Source organism: Equus przewalskii, chromosome 14 (assembly GCF_037783145.1).
Source record: "Equus przewalskii isolate Varuska chromosome 14, EquPr2, whole genome shotgun sequence".
NCBI lineage: Eukaryota > Metazoa > Chordata > Mammalia > Perissodactyla > Equidae > Equus > Equus przewalskii.
The window spans coordinates 69,520,706-69,540,623 of record NC_091844.1 but is presented as its reverse complement, the minus strand read 5'-3'; the positions used below and the strand labels follow the sequence as shown (position 1 = coordinate 69,540,623).

Below are 19,918 nucleotides of genomic sequence, written 5' to 3'. Positions count from 1 at the left end.
AGGCTTTTTACTTTTCACTTTATTTATTTATTGGATGCAGATAAGCATAATTTAAACTCATGGTATTTTGGATGTCGAGAAATCACATGTCTATGAGGAATTCCAAGTTTTGTTAAAATAAAACTCAATGTGAGAAATTTCACATCCTAATTTATAAAGTAAGGAATAACTTCATTATGTTACGCAAAATATAAAGTTAGGAAATTTGGGGTCTCTGCCTTGCACAGCAGATTGATGTTGTCTCTGGCCTGTTCCGGTGCTGTCAGTGCCCAGACTAAAAATAACTGTCATAATAGCAGCCGGAGTACACAGCTTCCCTGACCCTGTGTGTGGGACTAATAATTAAGAAAATAAGGTGTTTTAGTTGCTAGGAACGTATCACTCCTTTTATAATATATCAGTGGGAAAAAATAGGATTTCACCACATTCTCTCAGCTATGTATCTATTATTTTATGTAAGGAAAATTCTGTTGTCAGTGGTTTATAATTTCAGAAACCTGATTATACTACGTGGGCTGCAAAGAAAAAAATTTTAGTAGGAGAAGAAAATGAAGTTATTGGTTTTGGAAACAGGCTTTAAAACTATGGTGACATAAAAAGATATTGTGAACATATACATTGTTTAATTGCTCTTCAGATATTTAACACCTGCTTTTGTTTCTTGGCCTCAGTCTGCTTAGACTCGGGTGTATGTGTATGCAGGACTAAAAATAATGCGACCAATGAATAAGCAGCTGTGGTTATTTTTAGCCCTAGGTAAAGGGCTAGAAGTAGCAAGGCAAGGACTCTGTTCCTGGTTTGAAATGAATTGTTGATTGCCTTAACAATTGGTAAGGGCTGATGTAATGAACATCCAGAAAGGACCCAGGAAAAGGATAATGTGAGATCAAGGAGTCAAGGAGCCAGATCATCTTGTGGGGCAGATGCAGTCATGTTGAAAAGTGTAAACGTATGAAATGTGTAAATGAAAATGGGACATAGAAAGCTTTAAAAAACTTAGCAGGGAAAGCATATAAAAAGAGGGAAGATATTTGTGTGTAAGAGATTTTGGAAGATGGAGGAGACAAAATCAAAGAACACGGAGTTGTATGCTATGGATCAAAACAGAAGCTGACTTTGAACCTAGTAGTAATATCCTTTCTTTTCAGAGGGGTCGTTAATATTTCAATATGTTTTATATTGGTATTTCATAACTAACCCAGCATTATAACATAAAACTTGCTCTCGAGGTGCTGTTGATTTAGATATAGCTAAGTAGTTTCTTTGCTGTGTGCTCTTTTTTGGTGGAGAATTTAGTCATAGTTTTGACACTGAAATGTGTATATAATTTGCTGATTGTGTAATGTGAATGAATGGGGAGGAAGAAAGCATATAATAGCTAGACAGTGTTGGGAGTGGTGTTCATAGTAGAGTGCTGTGGAAGATCGTCTCCCTACGTTGTTATTACTTATGACAAAATTGAAATGAAAGTTTTGTCCCCCTCCTACACAATAGCTGTTAGGCGCTGCTGGAAGCCTAGGTCCTGTCTGCTCTGTCTTGGATAAGTATGTTTCCAGCCTGAGTTCTAGGTAGGAAACTTTAACCCCTCTCTAAGAGGATAGAATTATTAGTTAATTTACACTTCTTTTTTTACCAGTTCAGAAAAGAACTAAACTATTTCTACTGTGATGAGATAAATTTTTTATTGTTTTTTCATGAAAGCATTTATAATTATACCGATTTAAGTCACCTGTGACTAAATAGACAAGATTAATGAAAGATAAAACAAGAATTTGGAATTGAGAAAAATGGAAGATGTAGATATACTCTCTCTAAAGGACAACTCATTTCCTATGCTTAATTTGTAAGATTTACCTATAAACTTCTTGGCAGGCAAGGCAAAAAAGGGGGTAGTGAGGGAGGGCTTCCCACAATAAATTACATTATTCTTTTCAGAAATAATAGCGGAAAAAACCAGATCACGACAAATACAGAATAAGCTTTCATAAAGCTACTTCTTGTAATGATTCTTAATAAGTTAACATAATATTAAAGGTAATGGAGGGGGGCGGGCCTGGTGGCACAGCAGTTAAGTTCGCACATTCCGCTTTGGCAGCCCAGGGTTGGCCAGTTCCGATCCTGGGTGCACACATGGCACTGCTTAGCAAGCCATGCTGTGGTAGGCGTCGCACATATAAAGTGAAGGAAGATGGGCACGGATGTTAGCTCAGGGCCAGTCTTCCTCAGTAAATAGAGCAGGATTGGCAGCAGATGTTAGCTCAGGGCTAATCTTCCTCAAAAAAAAAAAAAAAAGGTAGTGGAGGGGCCTGCCCCATGGCCAAGTGGTTAAGTTTGTGCGCTGTGCTGTGGTGGCCCAGGGTTTCGCTGGTTCGGATCCTGGGTGCGGACATGGCACTGCTGGTCAGGCCACGTTGAGGCGGTGTCCCACATGCCGCAACTAGAAGGACCCACAACTAGAATATGCAACTATGTACTGGGGGGAATTGGGGAGAAAAAGCAGGGGAAAAAATTTAAAAAAAAACAAAGGTAATGGGGATAAAAATTGTGGTCTAAGGATGTAAATAAATATATAAATACAAACACGAGTGCCTGTGTGTGTAACCTCTTATTGATCTAACCTGATTTAAGGATACAACCTAGAAGAATTGACAGTAGCGTGTCTCTCAGATGGTTTTTCTTAAATGATATTTCTTTTGGCAGTTTTTTGGATTAATTATTGCATTATGTCCTAATTCTGTTTCTGCATACATACCCATTTTCAACACAGTAGACAGAATGATTCCTTTTAAACCCAGGTTAAGTTACTTTTCGCAAAATCCTCCAGCAGACTTCCCATCTCACGTAGAGGGAAAGCTGAAGTCCTTGCAGAGCAGAGGCCTGTAAGATCCTATACAATCTCCACTGCCAGCCCCTACCTCTCTGATCTCGTACTAATCTACTTCACTTGCTCCACTCCAACCGCACTTACCTCCTTACTGTTCCTCAGCCCTGCCTCAGGACTTTATATCACATCCTTATTCCCTCTGCCTTCTCATCGAGGCCTTCCCTCCCCACCCTGTTCAAAATTTCACTTGCTTGCAGCATCCCCAACATGAACCCCTAGTCTCTTTACTTTTTGTCTTCTTGGCACTTTTCACCCTCTGAAAATGTGTAATTCCAGAAATTGTGTTTTTTTATTTGTTGTCTACCCCTCAGATAAGAATACAAACTCCACTAGGGGAGGAATTTTTGTTCTGTTTACAGCTTTTTCTCCAGTGCATAGAGTAGTGTCTGGCATACAGTATTTGTTCAGCAAATACCTGCAGTATGAATACATGGGATTTTGAGTTATTTTAAAGGGAAGATCCATATACTTTGAGATCAGATTAGCAAGTGCTAGAGCTGAGATTCTCTTAAGAAGATTGAAAAGTCCAGCCAGGTCTCTTTAACTCTGCTAAGTCAAAAACCATTTTATTTTACCTTTATGCAGAAATAGGCTGCAGGCAAAGCCAAGGTTTTCCTGATGAAGCAGGGTTTTTGTTTTGTTTTTTTGGTGAGGAAGATTGGCCTGAGCTAACATCCATTGCCAAGCTCCCTTTTTGCTTGAGGAAGATTGTCCCTGAGCTAACACCTGTGGCAGTCTTCCTCTATTTTGTATGTAGGACGCCACCACAACATGACTTGATGAACAGTGTGTAGATCCATGCCCAGGATCTGAACCAGCAAACCCCAGGCTGCCAAAGCAGAGTGCACAAACTTAACCACTACACCACTGGGCCAGCCCCTGAAGCAGCTTTCAGTACAGCTTAAACACAGACAGATATTAACTTGAGAGAGCTCTGAATACCCTAGAGCATCTACAAAGAAGGTTTTGATTTAGAACATCTTAAAAAAACAGTTTTTCAGTTACACACAATGATATTATTACATCTTTGCATGTTTTTATAGTCCTGGTTGCTTTGGAGATATCTATAACAAATACAAATAAGTTATAGAATTTTACTTTAGTTATCCCTCCAAGTTGTTTGTGAATGAAAAAATACCTTCAAGGTCACCCAGCTGGAAAGATTCCAATCCTTCCAGTGAGTTTATCCTTCGAGGGTAAACTCAAATCTGACTCAAACCCATGGTTCTGTCTGCGTTTTTGCATAATGCCTAGTACATGGTGGACGCTCAGTACATGTATGAATTGATGGATAAATGGATAGAAGGCAGATATATGAACATGTTAATTGCATACCAGGATTGAATGTAAGGAATATTGAGGTAGTGGTAGTTCTGTTATATTCCTCGCTACTCATATTTTTAGGTATATAAGCTTTATTTTTAAAATATGTATGTTTTTAAGGGTCATTTAACTGACTGGGAGTGCCTTGATTCTAAAATTTAATAGGGAACCTGCAAGGTGAAATTCTGAAATACTGACTGATTAATAAACATGGTGCTCATTCACTATGTAGGTAAATGTGGATTCTGCTGTGAACAAGACAGACAAATCTCTGATGGAACTAGCTTTTAGAGGGCATGGGAGACAAACAGTACATAAACAAATCTGTAATAAGTGCTATGCAGAGAAGTAAAGTAAGGAGATTCAGAGAGACATTGGATGGCTATTTAAATTGGATGGTCAGAGAAGGCTTCGCTGATAAGGTGATGCTTAAAATGTGAAGATGAGGAGGAGCCAATCATGTCCGCCATCCTAGTGCGTCTCAAGTGGTATTTCAGTGCAGCTTTGATTTGCAATTCCCTAATGACTAATGATGGTGAGCATCCTCTCAAATGCTTACTGGCCTTTTGTGTATCTTTGGAGAAATATCTATTCAGATCCTTTGCTAAGTTTTAAATTGGGTCATTTATCCTTTATTGTTGAGTCGTAAGAGTTCTTTATATAGTCTGAATACACAAGTTTCTTATCAAATAAATGATTTGCAAATATTTTCTTCCATTCTGTGGGGGTTTTTTTCACTTTCTTGATAGTGTCTGTTGAAGTACAGAACTTTTTAGTTTTGATGAAGCCCAATTTATCTATTTTTTCTTTGGTTGCATGTGCTTTTGGTGATGTATCAAAGAAACAGTTGCCAGATTCAGATAGGTGTTGCCCTATGTCTTCTTCTAAGAGTTTTAGTTCTTCCATTTGGGTCTTAGATTTGTTTTGAATTAATTTTTATATGTGATGTGAAGTAAGGGTCCAAGTTCATTCTTTTGCATGGAGATAGCCAGTTGTTTCAGCACCATTTGTTGGAAAGCCTATTGTTTCCTCATTGAAGCTGTTGGAAATTATAAGCAGAAAAATGATATATGATCAAATGTATGTTTAAAGAAGATCTCTCTGGCTGCTGTGTAGAGAGTGTCACCTTCTATACATCTTAATGTTAGAATGTCATCAAAGGATACTGAGAATGAGCAGCCAGTGCCATAGAACATAGAAACATGTGATGTCCAAAAAGTCATGAGAATAAAATATTTCAAGAAGAGAAGGTGGTCACCTATGGAATCTTGCTGTGAATGGTTAAGATACAGTCATGCGTTGCTTAATGAGGGGAATACGTTCTGAGAAATGCATCGTTAAGCGATTTCGTCATTGTGTAAACATAGAGTGCACTTACACAAACCTAGGTAGTATAGCCTACTACACATCTAGGCTGTATAATATTAATCTTATGGGACTGCCGTCATGTATGTGGTCCATGGTTGACCAAACCATCATTATGTGGTACCTGACTGTATGTAAAAAGGAACTAAATATTGGATTTGTCAGTCAGAAGGTTATTGGAGACCTTTTGAAGGAGAACAGTCTTTGTAGAGTAGCAATAACAGTCAGATTAGAATTGGTTGAGGGATGAATTTGGGGAGACAGAAACTAGAGATAACTCTTTTAAGAAGTTTACTGGGAGGGGCCGGCCCTGTGGCTGCGTGGTTAAGTTCGCACGCTCTGCTTTGGCTGCCCAGGGTTTCACCAGTTTGAATCCTGGGTGCAGACATGGCACCGCTCATCAAGCCATGCTGAGGTGGCATCCCACATGCCACAACTGGAAGGACCCACAACTAAAAATACACAACTATGTACCAGGGGGTTTTGGGAGAAAAAGGAAAAATAAAATCTAAAAGAAAAGAAAAAAAAAGAAAAACAACCACCACCATAAGACTTTCAGAAGAAAACAGAGGAGAAAATCTTTGGGACCTATGACTAGGTGGAATTCTTAGATATAAACTAAAGCTATGATCTATGCAGATTGAAGCCCAATTTATTGATTTTTCTTCAACAAAATTAAAAACTTTACCTCTACAAAAGACCTGTCAGGGAATGAAAAATCTAGTCACAGACTTGGAGAAAATACTTTTAAACCACATATCTGACAAAGGACTTGTATGTAAGAAGAATTCTCAACAGTTAAAAAACAGAAAAAGCAAACAGTCCGATTAGAAAATGGGCAAAAGACATAAACAGACATTTCGCCAGAGGATATATGGATGGCAAAAATGTTCAACATCATTAGCCATAGAGTAATAGAAATTAAAACGATGATGAGATATCACTACATGTCCGATTAGAACAACTGAAATAAAAATAGTGACAACACCAAATGTTGAGGAGGATACAGAGAAACCGGATCTCTCATACATTGCAAGTAGAAATATAAAGTGGCATAGCCACTCTAGAAAAGTTTGGCAGTTTCTTATAAAGTTAAACACCTACTTATCATATAGCTCAGCAGTAATATTGCTGGGTATTCATCTCAGAGAAGTGAAGACTTATGTTAACATGGAAACCTACACATGAATATTTGTAGCAAGTTTATTTGTAATAGCCCCAAACTGGAAACAACCCAAGTGTCCTTCCATAGGTGAGTAATTAAACAAATTGTGATACAGCTATACATCCAAGTACATCGCAGCAATAAAGTGGAACAGATTAGTATTACGGCAACAACTTGGATGGGTCTCAAGGGCATTATGGTGAAAAATGACCGTTTTGAAAGGTTGCATACCACATGATTCCACTTTATAACATTCTGGAAATGATAAAATTATAGAAATGGAAAACAGATTATTGGCCAGGGTGTAGGGGCTTTAGAGGTGGAGGAGTGATGCAACAGTTCTATCTTGTTTGTGGTGATGATTACACATATCCGTACATGTGATAAAATTGCAGAGAACTATCATACATGTGCCCACAGAAGTGCATGTAAACAAAGGTGAACTCTAAATAAGGTCTGTAGATGGTGGAATGTCAATTTCCTGGTGTAGCTTTTATAATATGATGTAAAATGTTACCATTGTTCCCCAGTGGCTGGGTGAAGGGTACATGTGACTTATTTGTACTGTTTCTGGAACTTCCTGTTGGGGCTATAATTTTTTTTTTTAATGAAACTTTAAAAAGTTTGCTGAAGGCCAGCCCTGGTGGCCTAGTGGTTGAGTTCGGTACACTCCACTTCCGCGGCCCAGGTTCCCTTCCCGGGCATAGATCTACACCACTCGTCTGCCAGTGGCCATGCTGAGGTGGCAGCTCACATACCAAAAGAGGAAGATTGACAGAAGATGTTAGCTCAGGATGAATCTTCCTCGGCAAAAAAAAAAAGTTTGCTGGGAATGGGAACAAAGAAATGGGATGTTGGTGGGATGTGGGGCTTTTTGTTTTATTTTTACTCTTTTAGAAAAGATAGGGGATACTAAAACATGTATATATGCCAATGAGAATGATCCATAAAAGGAAGAAATTAGTGATGCAAACGAGGAGAAAATTACAGGAGCAAAATATATATCTTAAATCTTTGGCTTGAAGACATTGAAAAATACTACTGTTTACGTATTTCTGTCTTGTCATTTAGAAATGAAGTTTATCTTTACAACTTTTTGTAAATGATTCTAAAGGTAAATGTGGCTGTACGATGTAGTTCTTTAATGTTGTAAAAAATTGTTCATGCTTTTGTATTACATTATGGAAACTAGATCACTAAATAAAATGGAATTCCAAGAGTTTTTATCACATTTGCTGGTATTCATTTTTAAATAACTTCAAGAGTTTTATCTGTTGCTTTCTGCTGTTTTCCCTTCCAGATTTTCATTCAGTATAGATAGGTCATTAATTTCCTTTGATTAAAAAGGACATTAACATATATAAAAAGGTATATATATGCTTATGAATAACCATAATTGTTTAATATTTAAGAATTAAGTGACTGGTGGTTCTGTTTTGCTTTGTGGTGTATTATAGTGGATTTTAATCTCTGTCTATCTTGCCAAACTATTCTACTGTTTTGCCTTTTATCTAGAATGTAGTAATATCAAAATGCTTAATATGAATTATTGCTATTTATTTCAGGGATACGGCAGGCCAGGAACGATTTCACACCATCACAACCTCCTACTACAGAGGAGCAATGGGTATCATGCTAGTATATGACATCACCAATGGTAAAAGTTTTGAAAACATCAGCAAATGGCTTAGAAACATAGATGAGGTAAGACCTAGAGATTGCATAAACCCTTCAAAACACATATTTGTGTGCTTGGTTGAGAAGAATAAGTATTCTAATTGATATTTAGGATATAATCTTCTTTCATTATTGAAGTCATTGAGTATTTCTACTTTTTAAAGATTAATGTTATTTTTTGCCTACTTTTTTCTTAAATTTTTGGGCAGGTCTGTTTAGAACTCCACCCAAGGCAGTTATTAAATTACTCTACAGCTGTACAGCCGTGTTGTAAGATGGCCCGACTAGAAGCCACCAGTGATTTAACACACCTCTTCTAAATGAGTTCTCTCTCGGTGAACTTTATGGAATGAATCAACTCTATTTTCAATAGTAATTTTAAAACTTATTTTTGGTTATGGAAGTGTCATATTGTTTGTTGACATTTTGAAAGATACAGAGTACTAATGCGGTAAAAACCTAACCAAGAAAATAGTACCATATCATTGCATGTAAGGACGTCAGTTTTTATAAGGTAAAGTTATGTGTCAAAGCGTGTCTGTTTCTGTGCTACAGCGTAAGTAGCCTCTTGTTGGAATTATTTTTCATGTCTCATTGCTGCCTTCTAGGCTTTGAATTGCTTTAAAACCAACTCTTTAAAGCAAGTTTTGACTGGATACATGAAGACCAAATCTTAAGCCAAAATTAGACCCAAGATGATATCTTCAACGGTAGCAATCGTAAAGGCTCATTACTAACTTTTCCATTGCCACAATAAATTTTCAAAGAGAAGCCTCTTAGTTTTTTTTTTAAGATTTTATTTTTTTCCTTTTTCTCCCCAAAGCCCCCCAGTACATAGTTATATATTCTTCGTTGTGGGTCCTTCTAGTTGTGGCATGTTGGATGCTGCGTCACCGTGGTTTGATGAGCAGTGCCATGTCCGCGCCCAGGATTCGAACCAACGAAACACTGGGCCGCCTGCAGTGGAGCGCGCGAACTTAACCACTCAGCCACGGGGCCAGCCCCCAGCCTCTTAGTTTTTAATAATTAGTTAATGATATGCATATTTTGAAACAAAAAAGCCTCCATTTTGGATTTCCTTAGCCTTTATTTTATAGTTTGTCCAAGTAGCATGTGTAATAAGAGCAGTTCATATAGAGACTATTCAGTGTTGTTCCAGCTACAACTCGTTTCCTTTTCTGTCACATCAACCGGGTATTCTACAGTTCAGTCCTATTCTGACACTAACTACCCAGCCTTAGTGTCAGATTCCCCAGGTTTAAGGACTCAGTCCCACAAGACTACCCTTTCTTCAGATACAAGTCTTGGGTTCCCCAGCCTACCTGCATTTCTGTCTGACTTGGCTACAAATTTGAGGGTTCCCGTGACCAACTTTCAGGTACAGTAGTTTGCTAGAATGACTCACAAAGCTCAGGAAAGCACTGTATTACAATTACAATTTTATTATGAAGGATACAACTCAGGAACAACTAAATGAAAGCTATGCATAGGCAAGGTATGGAGGTTGGGGAACACAGAGCTTCCATACCGTCTCTGGACCTGTCATCCTCTCAGCACCTTGATGTGTTCACCAACCTGGAAGATCCTCTGACTTTACTGTTGCAGTTTTAACTGAGGTTTCCTTACATGGACATGGTTAATTAAATCATTGGTCTCTGGTGGTTAAACTTAATCTCCGTTCCCCTTTGCCTCATGGGAAGTGGGGGTTGGGCAAAAGTTCCAACCCTTTAATCATGCTATTTGGTTCCTCTGGTGACCAGCCTCCATTATGAAGCTCTGTAGAGGCCCTCCATGAGTCCTTCCTTAGCTTAAACTTAGATAAATAGAAAGGGGCCTGTTATGATTAAGGAAAGACAGTCTTAGCTCTCAGGAAGTTAGGAGTACTGTGCCAGGAATGGGGACAAAGACCAAATGCATGTTTTTATTATACCACAGACGTATACACTTAACTTGGTAGGCTGGATGGCTTAAGTTTCCCAGCATGAGAACTAAGATACATAAAATCCAGCCATTAAAAAGAAAATCTGTTTTTCTGACATGTAAGAGATTGGCTTTGACTAATTTTCACTTTGTTGTAGAAGCTAAAACTTTAAATGAAAAGAAGCTGAATTGATTCAGCACCACTTTAAAAAAGATTATATATCACGATCAAGAGGAATTTACGTAGGAATGCAAAGGTGGTTCAACGTATGAAATCAATCAATGTAATACACTATATTAATAAAAGATAAAAACCATATGATCATGTCAACAGGCACAAAAAATCATTTGACAAAATTCAACACTCTTTCATGATAAAAGGACTCAACAAACTAGAAATAGAAGAGAATTTCTTTAGCCTAATAAAGAACATGTATGAAAATTCCACAGCCAACATCATACTTGCCCCATGCAATCAAGAACATGATAAGAATGCCCGCTGTGGCCACACTGTTCAGCCTTGTACTTGAGGTTCTAGCCAGGACAATTGGGCGCCAAAAAAAGGTCATCCAGCTTGGAAAGTGTAGCTATATTTGTAAATGATACGATCTTGTATATAGAAAATCCTAAGGAGTTCACACAACTATTAGAACTAATAAATAAGTTCAGTAAGGTTCTAGGAAGCAAGATCAGTATACAAAAATCAGTTGTACTTCTGTTAACTAGCAATGAGTAATCTGAAATGAAATTAAGAATGTATTCCATTTAAAATAGCATCGAAAAGAAAAAACTACTTAGATGAAAAACCTAACCAAAGAGGTCTAAGACTTGTGCACTGGAAATCATAAAATATTGTCCAAAGAAATTAAAGAAGATCTAAAAAAGTGGAAAGACATTCCACTTTCATGAATTGAAAGACTTCATACTGTGAAGATAGCATCTACTTAAAGTGATTTGGTGCAGTCGTTATCAAAATCCCAGCTGCTGCCATTTTTTTGGTGGAAATTGACAAGCTGATCCTAACATTCATATGAAAATGCAACAGACCCAGAATGGCCAAGCAATCTTGAAATGAGGAATGGCATTTAAGCTGAGACCCAAAAAGATGAGTAGAAGTTACCCAGAAAAGAATGGGGCGGGTGGGAAGAGTGTGATGGATTCAAATTTAAGACAAATTCAATCTCATAAGTTACTTTTGTTACTCAGGGAACGTGACTACCTTGGCTGTAGGATGTTCAGGGAAAGGTGCATTGGACCAAAGATAAATGATTTGTAAATAAATTCCCCATTCCATGGGTTGCCTTTTCACTCTGTTGATAGTGACCTTTGACACACAGAAGTTTTTAATTTTAATGAAGTAGAATTTATCTATTCTTTCTTTTGTTGCCTATGCTTTTGGTTTCATATCCAAGAAGTCATTGCCAAATTTAGTGGCATACAACTTTTCCCCTATGTTTTCTTCTAAGTTTTATAGTTTTAGGTCTTATGTTTAGGTCTTTGATCAATTTTGGGTTCATTTTTTATAGATGTAAGTTAAGGGTCCAACTTCATTCTTCTTTGCATGTTGATATCTTGTATTCCCAACACCATTTGTTGCGAAGACTGTCGTATCCCCGTTAAATGATCTTGGTACTCCTGTCGAAAATCATTTGACCTTGTATTCGAGGGTTTATTTCTGGGCTCTCTGTTCTATTTGTTTATATATCTGTCTTTATGCCAGTAGCACACTGCTTTGATTACTGTAGCTTTGTAGTAAGTTTTGAAATCAGAAAGTGTGAATCTTCCAACTTTGTACTTCTTTTTGAAGAGATCATTTTGGTTGTTCAGGGTCCCTTGAGATTTCATATGAATTTTAGGGATAGATTTTTCTATTTGTGCAAAAGATGTCTTTAGAATTTGGATGGAGCAAATGTTTCTTTTTAACTGATTTTTCTGCATAGAGTCAATCTCCTTGTGCCCTACTACTGTAGTTTTTTGAGACTTTAAGGGCTCTATAGAACTTTTTTCTTTCTTTCTTCTTCTTTTTTTTTTTTCTTTGCTGAGTAAGATTCTCCCTGAGCCAACATGTTTTTGTCAATCTTTCTCTTTTGGTATGTGAACTGCTGCAACAGCATGGCCACGGACAAACAAGTGGTGTAAATCCGCACCCCAGAGCCAAACCCGGGCCACCAAAGCAGACTGCACTGAACTTAACCGCTAGGCAACCAGGGCTGGACCTAGAGTTTTTTAATTAAGGCTTCTACACATTATGTAACATCATGATCCATTGATTATCTAAATCTTTTTAGATCATTATCCAAAATCTTGAATTTAGATTATGCAGAAGAGATTCCAGTTTCAGATCTTTTGCCTTTAAATATGTAGACAGTATATCTCTCTTGTGATGAGAACATATCTAGAAAATAGACAGTCTCCTGTAGAGGGGAGAACATTATTTGACAGGGATATATCTTAGGAATTGTGGGGTTTTTCCTAGGTAATTGAAGAGTTTGTGTTGGCTTTTAGCATGGTGTGGTTTCAGGATAACTGCTTTGAACTTTTAGTCTATAGAAATGACACCTAAAATTGAGAAAAATAAAGTCATTTTTAGGGGCCAGCCCCATGGCCAAGTGGTTGAGTTCGTGTGCTCTGCTTCAGCGGCCCAGGGTTTCGCCAGTTTGGATCCTGGGCGCAGACATGGCACCATTCATCAGGCCATGCTGAGGTGGCGTCCCACATGCCACAACTAGAAGGACCCACAACCAAAAATATACAACTATGTATTAGGGGGATTTGGGGAGAAAAATCGGGGTGGGGGAAGATTGGCAACAGTTGTTAGCTCAGGTGCCAATCTTAAAAAAAGGTCATTTTTAGAGAATATTAAACCATAATTTATGGTAGTGTGTAAATTAAATTTTTATTCTATTTTAGCATGCCAATGAAGATGTGGAAAGAATGTTACTAGGAAACAAGTGTGATATGGATGATAAAAGAGTTGTACCTAAAGGAAAAGGAGAACAGGTAAAAGCCTGAATGAAACTAACGTGCTGTCCTTTGTGCAGAGGCTGCGCTTCCTTGTTACGGTAGTGGTCAGGGAGGGGGCTGCGCTCATCATGCTTTAGAAATGCTGTCGGAAACAATAGCTTATCATTTGAGTGAATTTTTTCAGTGTATATCCAGTAGGTATGGGAGAATCAAATCGGTGGCAGTAGTATTTTTAGTCTTATTTAAATATAAAGAGGGGAAAATAAAATCAGTGCTTCTCGATTTTTTAACTTGAGACTTTAAAGAAATGTATCAGTTACTCTGATTCCATAGTTTGAGAATCAGTCGCCTGTGACACACCACTTTAGATATTGCTGAGTCACTTTGAACTTCTCCTACGTTTGCCCCTAAGTAAATGCCTCATTTTGAATATCTGAAGTAAACTCTTGGAGTGAGGAGAGGATTCTTTTATTACTTTGCTTTATTTATTTATGTATGTATTTTTGAAAGAGCTTGACACTTTGAATCTTGACCCACTTAAAAAGTAATCTGTTTGCTTTATATAATCTAGTTGAGAGTGCTGCCTTTAGCAGAATATTACTCTTTCCTCTGAGACGCTAAAGTCATCACTTGGCAACCTGTACTTCATAATTTTGTGATGTTTTGCTTCTATTTTAGATTGCAAGGGAGCATGGTATTAGATTTTTTGAGACTAGTGCAAAAGCAAATATAAACATCGAAAAGGCGTTCCTCACATTAGCTGAAGATATCCTTCGAAAGGTAAGTTCCTGTTTTGACTTACTGCTAAGGTGCCCAGTGGCACAGTTGAACACTTAGTCTTTTCTGAAGTACTGGATTTACATACAAAAACTGAGCTTGGGTGGTATTGTTCCTAAATGTTTGCCCATCACGAATATCTAATCCTCCAAAGTGAAGTAAGGAACTGAGGGGAACAGAAAGCTATCTAGAAATCTGTAGGATCTAGTCCTTGCTAACAGTATTCTGAGCTTCCACACTCACTCTCTGGCCCCCTGTTTTGTACCCCTTTTTCTAGCTTTTTGTCTGGTCCATTGTGTTGTGGCTCTTCTGTTTACTTTTGTCTTCATTTCTCTTACACATCTTTTGCATTCCCGTAGGTTGTTTGTTTGTTTGTTTGTTTGGTGAGGAAGATTGGCCCTGAGCTAATATCTGCTGCCAATCTCCCTCCTTTTGCTTGAGGTAGATTGTCGCTGAGCTAACACCTGTGCCAATCTTCCTCTATTTTTTGTGGGATGCCGCCACAGCATGGCTTGATGTGTGGTGCTAGGTCCATGCCCGGGATCTGAACCTGCGAACCCCGGGCCACTGAAGCGGAGTGCACAAACTTAACCACTCTGCCATGGGGCTGGCCCCTGGCTTTTTTCTTCTTCTTGGTGAGGAACCAGCTTAAAGTCGTATTTAATAAACTTGATTAATACTCTGGTTCTAAAACATTTTAGTCTGCATGAGATAATTCTGAGAGAGTCTCTTTCAAGGATCTGAGTTAAATTGTAAAAGGATGGACTCTGAGTAAGGTGCTAAGTGAGTAAGTGCTAAGTTGCCCCCTTGGTTACAAGCACCATATAGCTTTAACTGGCCCACACCTGGAAGTTTCCAAGAGAGGGAGTATTTCCTGTGCAACCGTATTCTATCCTTGCTGTGGGCTGCGTGCCAAGCTCCCTCTTTCTCTTGTGTACATTTTTCTTAAAGATGTGTTTTAGGAGCGAAGTTAGTTGTTCAGGAAAACTCACAGACATCTTTTTGATGTGAAGCTTGATCTTTACCATATGGTGAAGAGAGGAATCCCAGAAGGCAGTGAGAGTAGGGAGGTGAGCTCAGAGTGCAGGTAGAGAGTTAAGCAGGCTTCTCTTGGGTTAAACAAGGTTTTTAAATATGTTAACTTTTTTTCCATTGGGCTACTTTTGTTTTTTCTTTTTAAGATTTTATTTTTCCTTTCTCTTCCCCAAAGCACCCCGGTACCTATTTGTGTGTTTTAGTTGTGGGTCCTTCTAGTTGTGGCATGTGGGACGTCACCTCAGGCATGGCCTGTTGAGCCGTGCTGTGTCTGCCCCCAGGACCCGAACCAGCAAAACCCGGGGCCACTGAAGCAGAGCAAGTAAACTTAACCACTAGGCCATGGGGCCAGCCCCGCCTTGGGCTGCTTTCGCTTTATATTGTTTCCATGAGAGAATAAGTTCTCAGTTACATCCTAGCTTTTAAAGTTTAATTTGTGATGAACTGCTGTTGCACACAACAGCGTGGCTAAATCCTACAGACCGATACCGAGTGAGAGAAGTCAGACACACAGAATACACAACAGCGTGGCTAAATCCTACAGACCGATACCGAGTGAGAGAAGTCAGACACACAGAATACACAACAGCGTGGCTAAATCCTACAGACCGATACCGAGTGAGAGAAGTCAGACACACAGAATACACAACAGCATGGCTAAATCCTACAGACCGATACCGAGTGAGAGAAGTCAGACACACAGAATACACAACAGCGTGGCTAAATCCTACAGACCGATACCGAGTGAAAGAAGTCAGACACACAAGAGTACACAACAGCATGGCTAAATCCTACAGACCGATACCGAGTGAAAGAAGTCAGACACACAAGAATACACAACAGCATGGCTAAATCCTACAGACCGATACCGAGTGAAAGAAGTCAGACACACAAGAATACATAACGTATGGTTCCATGTATGTGAAGGCCATCAACAGAAAAAAATGAATCTATGGTGATAGGACCCAGAGTATTGCTGATCTTCTGGAGGCAGGTATGGACTGAAAAGCGGCCTAAGGGAGCCTTCTGGGGGTATTATGTTCTATGTTTTGATCTGATGGTTCCACAGTATGTGTCTGAAATCTATCAAGTACAGTTAAGATACATATACTCTACAGTACGTAAGCTGTCTCTAAAACACAATTTTCCTTTCATACATAGAGTAAAGGTTATCCATTTAAAATAGTGTATATCTGATGGGATAGTGGTTAAGTTTGTGTGCTCTGCTTCGTTGGCCTGGGCTTTGCAGGTTCAGATCCTGGGCACCGACCTAGTAACGCTCATCTAGCCGTGCTGTGGCACCATCCCACATAAAATAGAGGAAGATTGGCACAGGTGTTAGCTCGGCGCCAATCTTCCTCACCAAAACAAGTATATTCTTCCGATTTTAAAAGTAATATTTAGGGTGTTGGGGGGAATAGAGGATTATACAGAGAAGATAATAAAATCTCTTACAAACCCACCACCTACAGGTTACTACTGGTAACATTTTGGTGTCTCTCCTTTTGACTTTTTCTGTATCCGTTTTTAACATTAATTACACAACTTTGCATTCTGCCCCACCCTTTTTCCTTCACTTAGTGTCACTATATCATGGTTGAGATGACCTTTTGGAAGCTCTGGTACGTAATACAAGCTTCAGTCTCAAAAAGCAAGTAACTAAGCAGAAGAGGGCCGTTCCAGTTCCCTGAAGTTAGACCCGACCCAGCATTGGTTTCATACAGATGTTTGATAATGCTTTGTAAGTACTGAGTACTCAGGGCTCAGGGCTAGGAGATAATAAACGTCTGTTCCAAAGAGTTAGGGCAGAGAGAGTTCAGAAGCTTTTATAAAGGGACGCCAGGAGGCCTCTAGACGTTTCACAGCTTGGAGAAAATAGGCAAAATGAAGATCAAAAACAAAGCTTCCAAATCTTTGCTTCGCACGGGGGAGAAAACCTATCTCTTGTACTGTAATTGCATTTTGTTACTTAAATTAACGTTTAAGAGAATCTCTCTGTTGAATCTTGGTTAATCCATGGCAATGTGTTTTCATGGGTCGCTTTTCTTGTGTGTTTGTTCCAGACCCCTGTAAAAGAGCCCAACAGTGAAAATGTAGATATCAGCAGTGGAGGCGGCGTGACAGGCTGGAAGAGCAAATGTTGCTGAGCGCTCTCCTGTTCCATCAGTTGCCATCCACCCTGTTTTCTCTTCTTGCTGCAAAATAAACCACTCTGTCCATTTTTAACTCTAAACAGATATTTTTGTTCCTCATCTTAACTATCCAATTCACCTGTTTTATTTGTTCTTTCATCTCTGCTTGCTGACTTTATAATTTTCTTCAAAGAAAAAAATGTATAGAAAAATCATGTCTGTGACTTCATTTTTAATGTACTTGCTCAGCTCACCACTGCATTTCAGTTGTATTATAGTCCAGTTCTTCTTATCAACATTAAAACCTATAGCAATCATTTCAACTCTATTCTGCAAATTGTATAAGAATAAAAGTTAGAATTAACAATTTTATTTTGTACAACAGTGGAATTTTCTGTCATGGATAATGTGCTTGAGTCCCTATAATCTATAGACATGTGATAGCAAAAGAAACAAAAGCCAGGAAAACACTCATTTCCGCCTTGAATATGTAAATGGGGTTAATTTTGTCCTGTGCCTTATGTGGAAAGGAACTTTTTTGGTTTTTCCTTTTTTGTTTGGTGGAAGCATGTGCAGGAGACATATCATCCAAACATAAACCATTAACATGTTTGTGGTTTGCTTGGCTGTAATTTTCAAAGTAGTTAACTGAGGATGAAGGGTAATGCAGAAATGATAGCTTTGGTTTGCTGAGTCTCATTTTAAGTGGCCTTGATATTTCAAACTGCTCCTGCCGCCATTTCTTCTCCTCGGCCACTTTCTCCTTGTGTCTGTCTTCTGCATGCTGCTTTATTTGCTTCTCCCTCCCCCCACCCCATGTTATGAGTTATTTAAAAACAAAAGGGACAAACTGGTAGGTTTGTCAAGTTTAACATAAAGCACTGATTTAACTTGCTAAGTAAACTGAAAGATGAGTCCTAACTGCCTACTATCAAATAGTCAATTGTGTCTCCCCTCCTTTTCTCTCCCCTGGATCTTCTGTCCCAGACCCCTTCCTTGGCTGTTTGACTTCGTGTTCCTCCTCTCCTCCCCTCTTTGTTCCCTTCCTGTCTAGCCATTGAGTTTATGAAATGGAAGAGTTAATTGCATGCACTAGTGTTTGGAGGGTGTTGTGGTTTGTCTTTCTAAGTAGGTGTATTGCCTATTCACTTTCCTAGAATAAATCTCTTACCCTAAATTTGAGTAGTCTCCATTCTGGCAACTCCTCTAGCAGTTTGGTAGCCCAGTAAGGTCGTTTCAAGCGAGGTGGGAAGGAGGAGTGACATTGATTAACAGGTTTGCCAAATATATTGAAATTTGGCCTTTGAAGAACACTTTTTCAGTGTTAAGTTGTCTTTACCTTAAGATTTAGAAATGTTTTTGACTATTATTAATTTTAAGTTCTGTCTTCACATCTCTTTGGAAAACTTGTATTACCATGGATTTGGAAAAAAGACAACAAAGGCTTTTCATGTAAAGCTAAGACCTCTAGCTATGTCTAACCCTGTCCTTTTTCACTTTGTTTTTCTAGTTTTGCTTCATTCCTTATCATTAGGATAGGGTGAGTTAAGTTTGCTACGCTGCTAGCATCCTAAGATGATACCTTTGTTGAAATAATTGTGAATAGCATGATTCATTTCTAGCAGAGGCTGAGTTTAGGACAGCAGCTTCCATTGAAAAGTCTTTCTGTGTCGTGGATAGCATTTTAATGCCCTCTTGGCTCACATAAACAAACAACATAGGGACGAATCTGCTATGAACATCCATGAATTTTTCAGATAGTGCCCTAAAAATGATTTTATATGCCTCACTGGTGGTTGTTCTTAGGTTTTTCCCTCACTTGACTTTATCATTGTTTACTACTAGTAAAAGCAGCATTGCCAAATAATCCCTAATTTTCCACTAAAAATAATAATGAAATGATGTTAAGCTTCTCGAAAAGTTTTAGGTTAAACCTACTGTTGTTAGATTAATTTTACTGTCTTGTTGCTTTCCTTCATCTGGAATGTGGCAGTAGCTTTTTTATTTTTAAACCTCTTTAATCCTTATTCAATTCAGTGACTTAAGGTTTGAGAGCTAAACACTGGGATTTTGGGTAACAGACAGTTTTGTTGTTTGCATAATTATAATCGGCATTGTACATAGAAAGGATATGGCTACCTTTTGTTAAATCTGCACTTTCTGAATATCAAAAAAAAGGGAAATGGAGTATAAATCAATTTTTGTATAACCTGTTTGAAACATGAGTTTTATTTGCTTAATATTAGGGCCTTGCCCCTTTTTCTGTAAGTCTCTTGGGATCCTGTGTAGAAGCTGTTCTCATTAAACACCAAACAGTTAAGTCCATTCTCTGGTACTAGCTACAAATTCGGTTTCATATTCTACTTAACAATTTAAATAAACTGAAATATTTCTAGATGGTCTACTTCTGTTCATATAAAAACAAAACTTGATTTGCAACTGTGTGGCTTGGTTTTCATTTATTTATAGGGTTGAAGACGGAGGAGTGCTTCTGAAAATAATGCAGAGTAGCAAACTGAGTATGAGAGGGTCAGAACTAAAAGGGAGATACCCTCTCAACCTCGGGAAAACTGGGGAGGCAATTTCAAGAACTCTCTTTGGTAAGAAACTACATAGAAAAATAGAATTATCTCTAGGACACCAAAGCAGAATCGTTCTCGTGTCAAAAGAGCACGA

General features: G+C 38.4%; 1 protein-coding gene across 1 annotated transcript in view; it reads left to right on the top strand.

The window, feature by feature from the left end:
- RAB10 (RAB10, member RAS oncogene family) overlaps window positions 1-19,681 on the top strand; it is a 74,470-nt gene extending 54,789 nt beyond the window's left edge. The window contains exons 3-6 of the mRNA XM_008513056.2: window positions 8,303-8,441; window positions 13,245-13,334; window positions 13,977-14,078; window positions 17,174-19,681. Of these exons, the coding sequence (XP_008511278.1) occupies window positions 8,303-8,441; window positions 13,245-13,334; window positions 13,977-14,078; window positions 17,174-17,257 (415 nt within the window). The 3' untranslated portion in view covers window positions 17,258-19,681. The remainder of the gene's footprint in view (window positions 1-8,302; window positions 8,442-13,244; window positions 13,335-13,976; window positions 14,079-17,173) is intronic.
- Window positions 19,682-19,918: the final 237 nt, after the last annotated feature.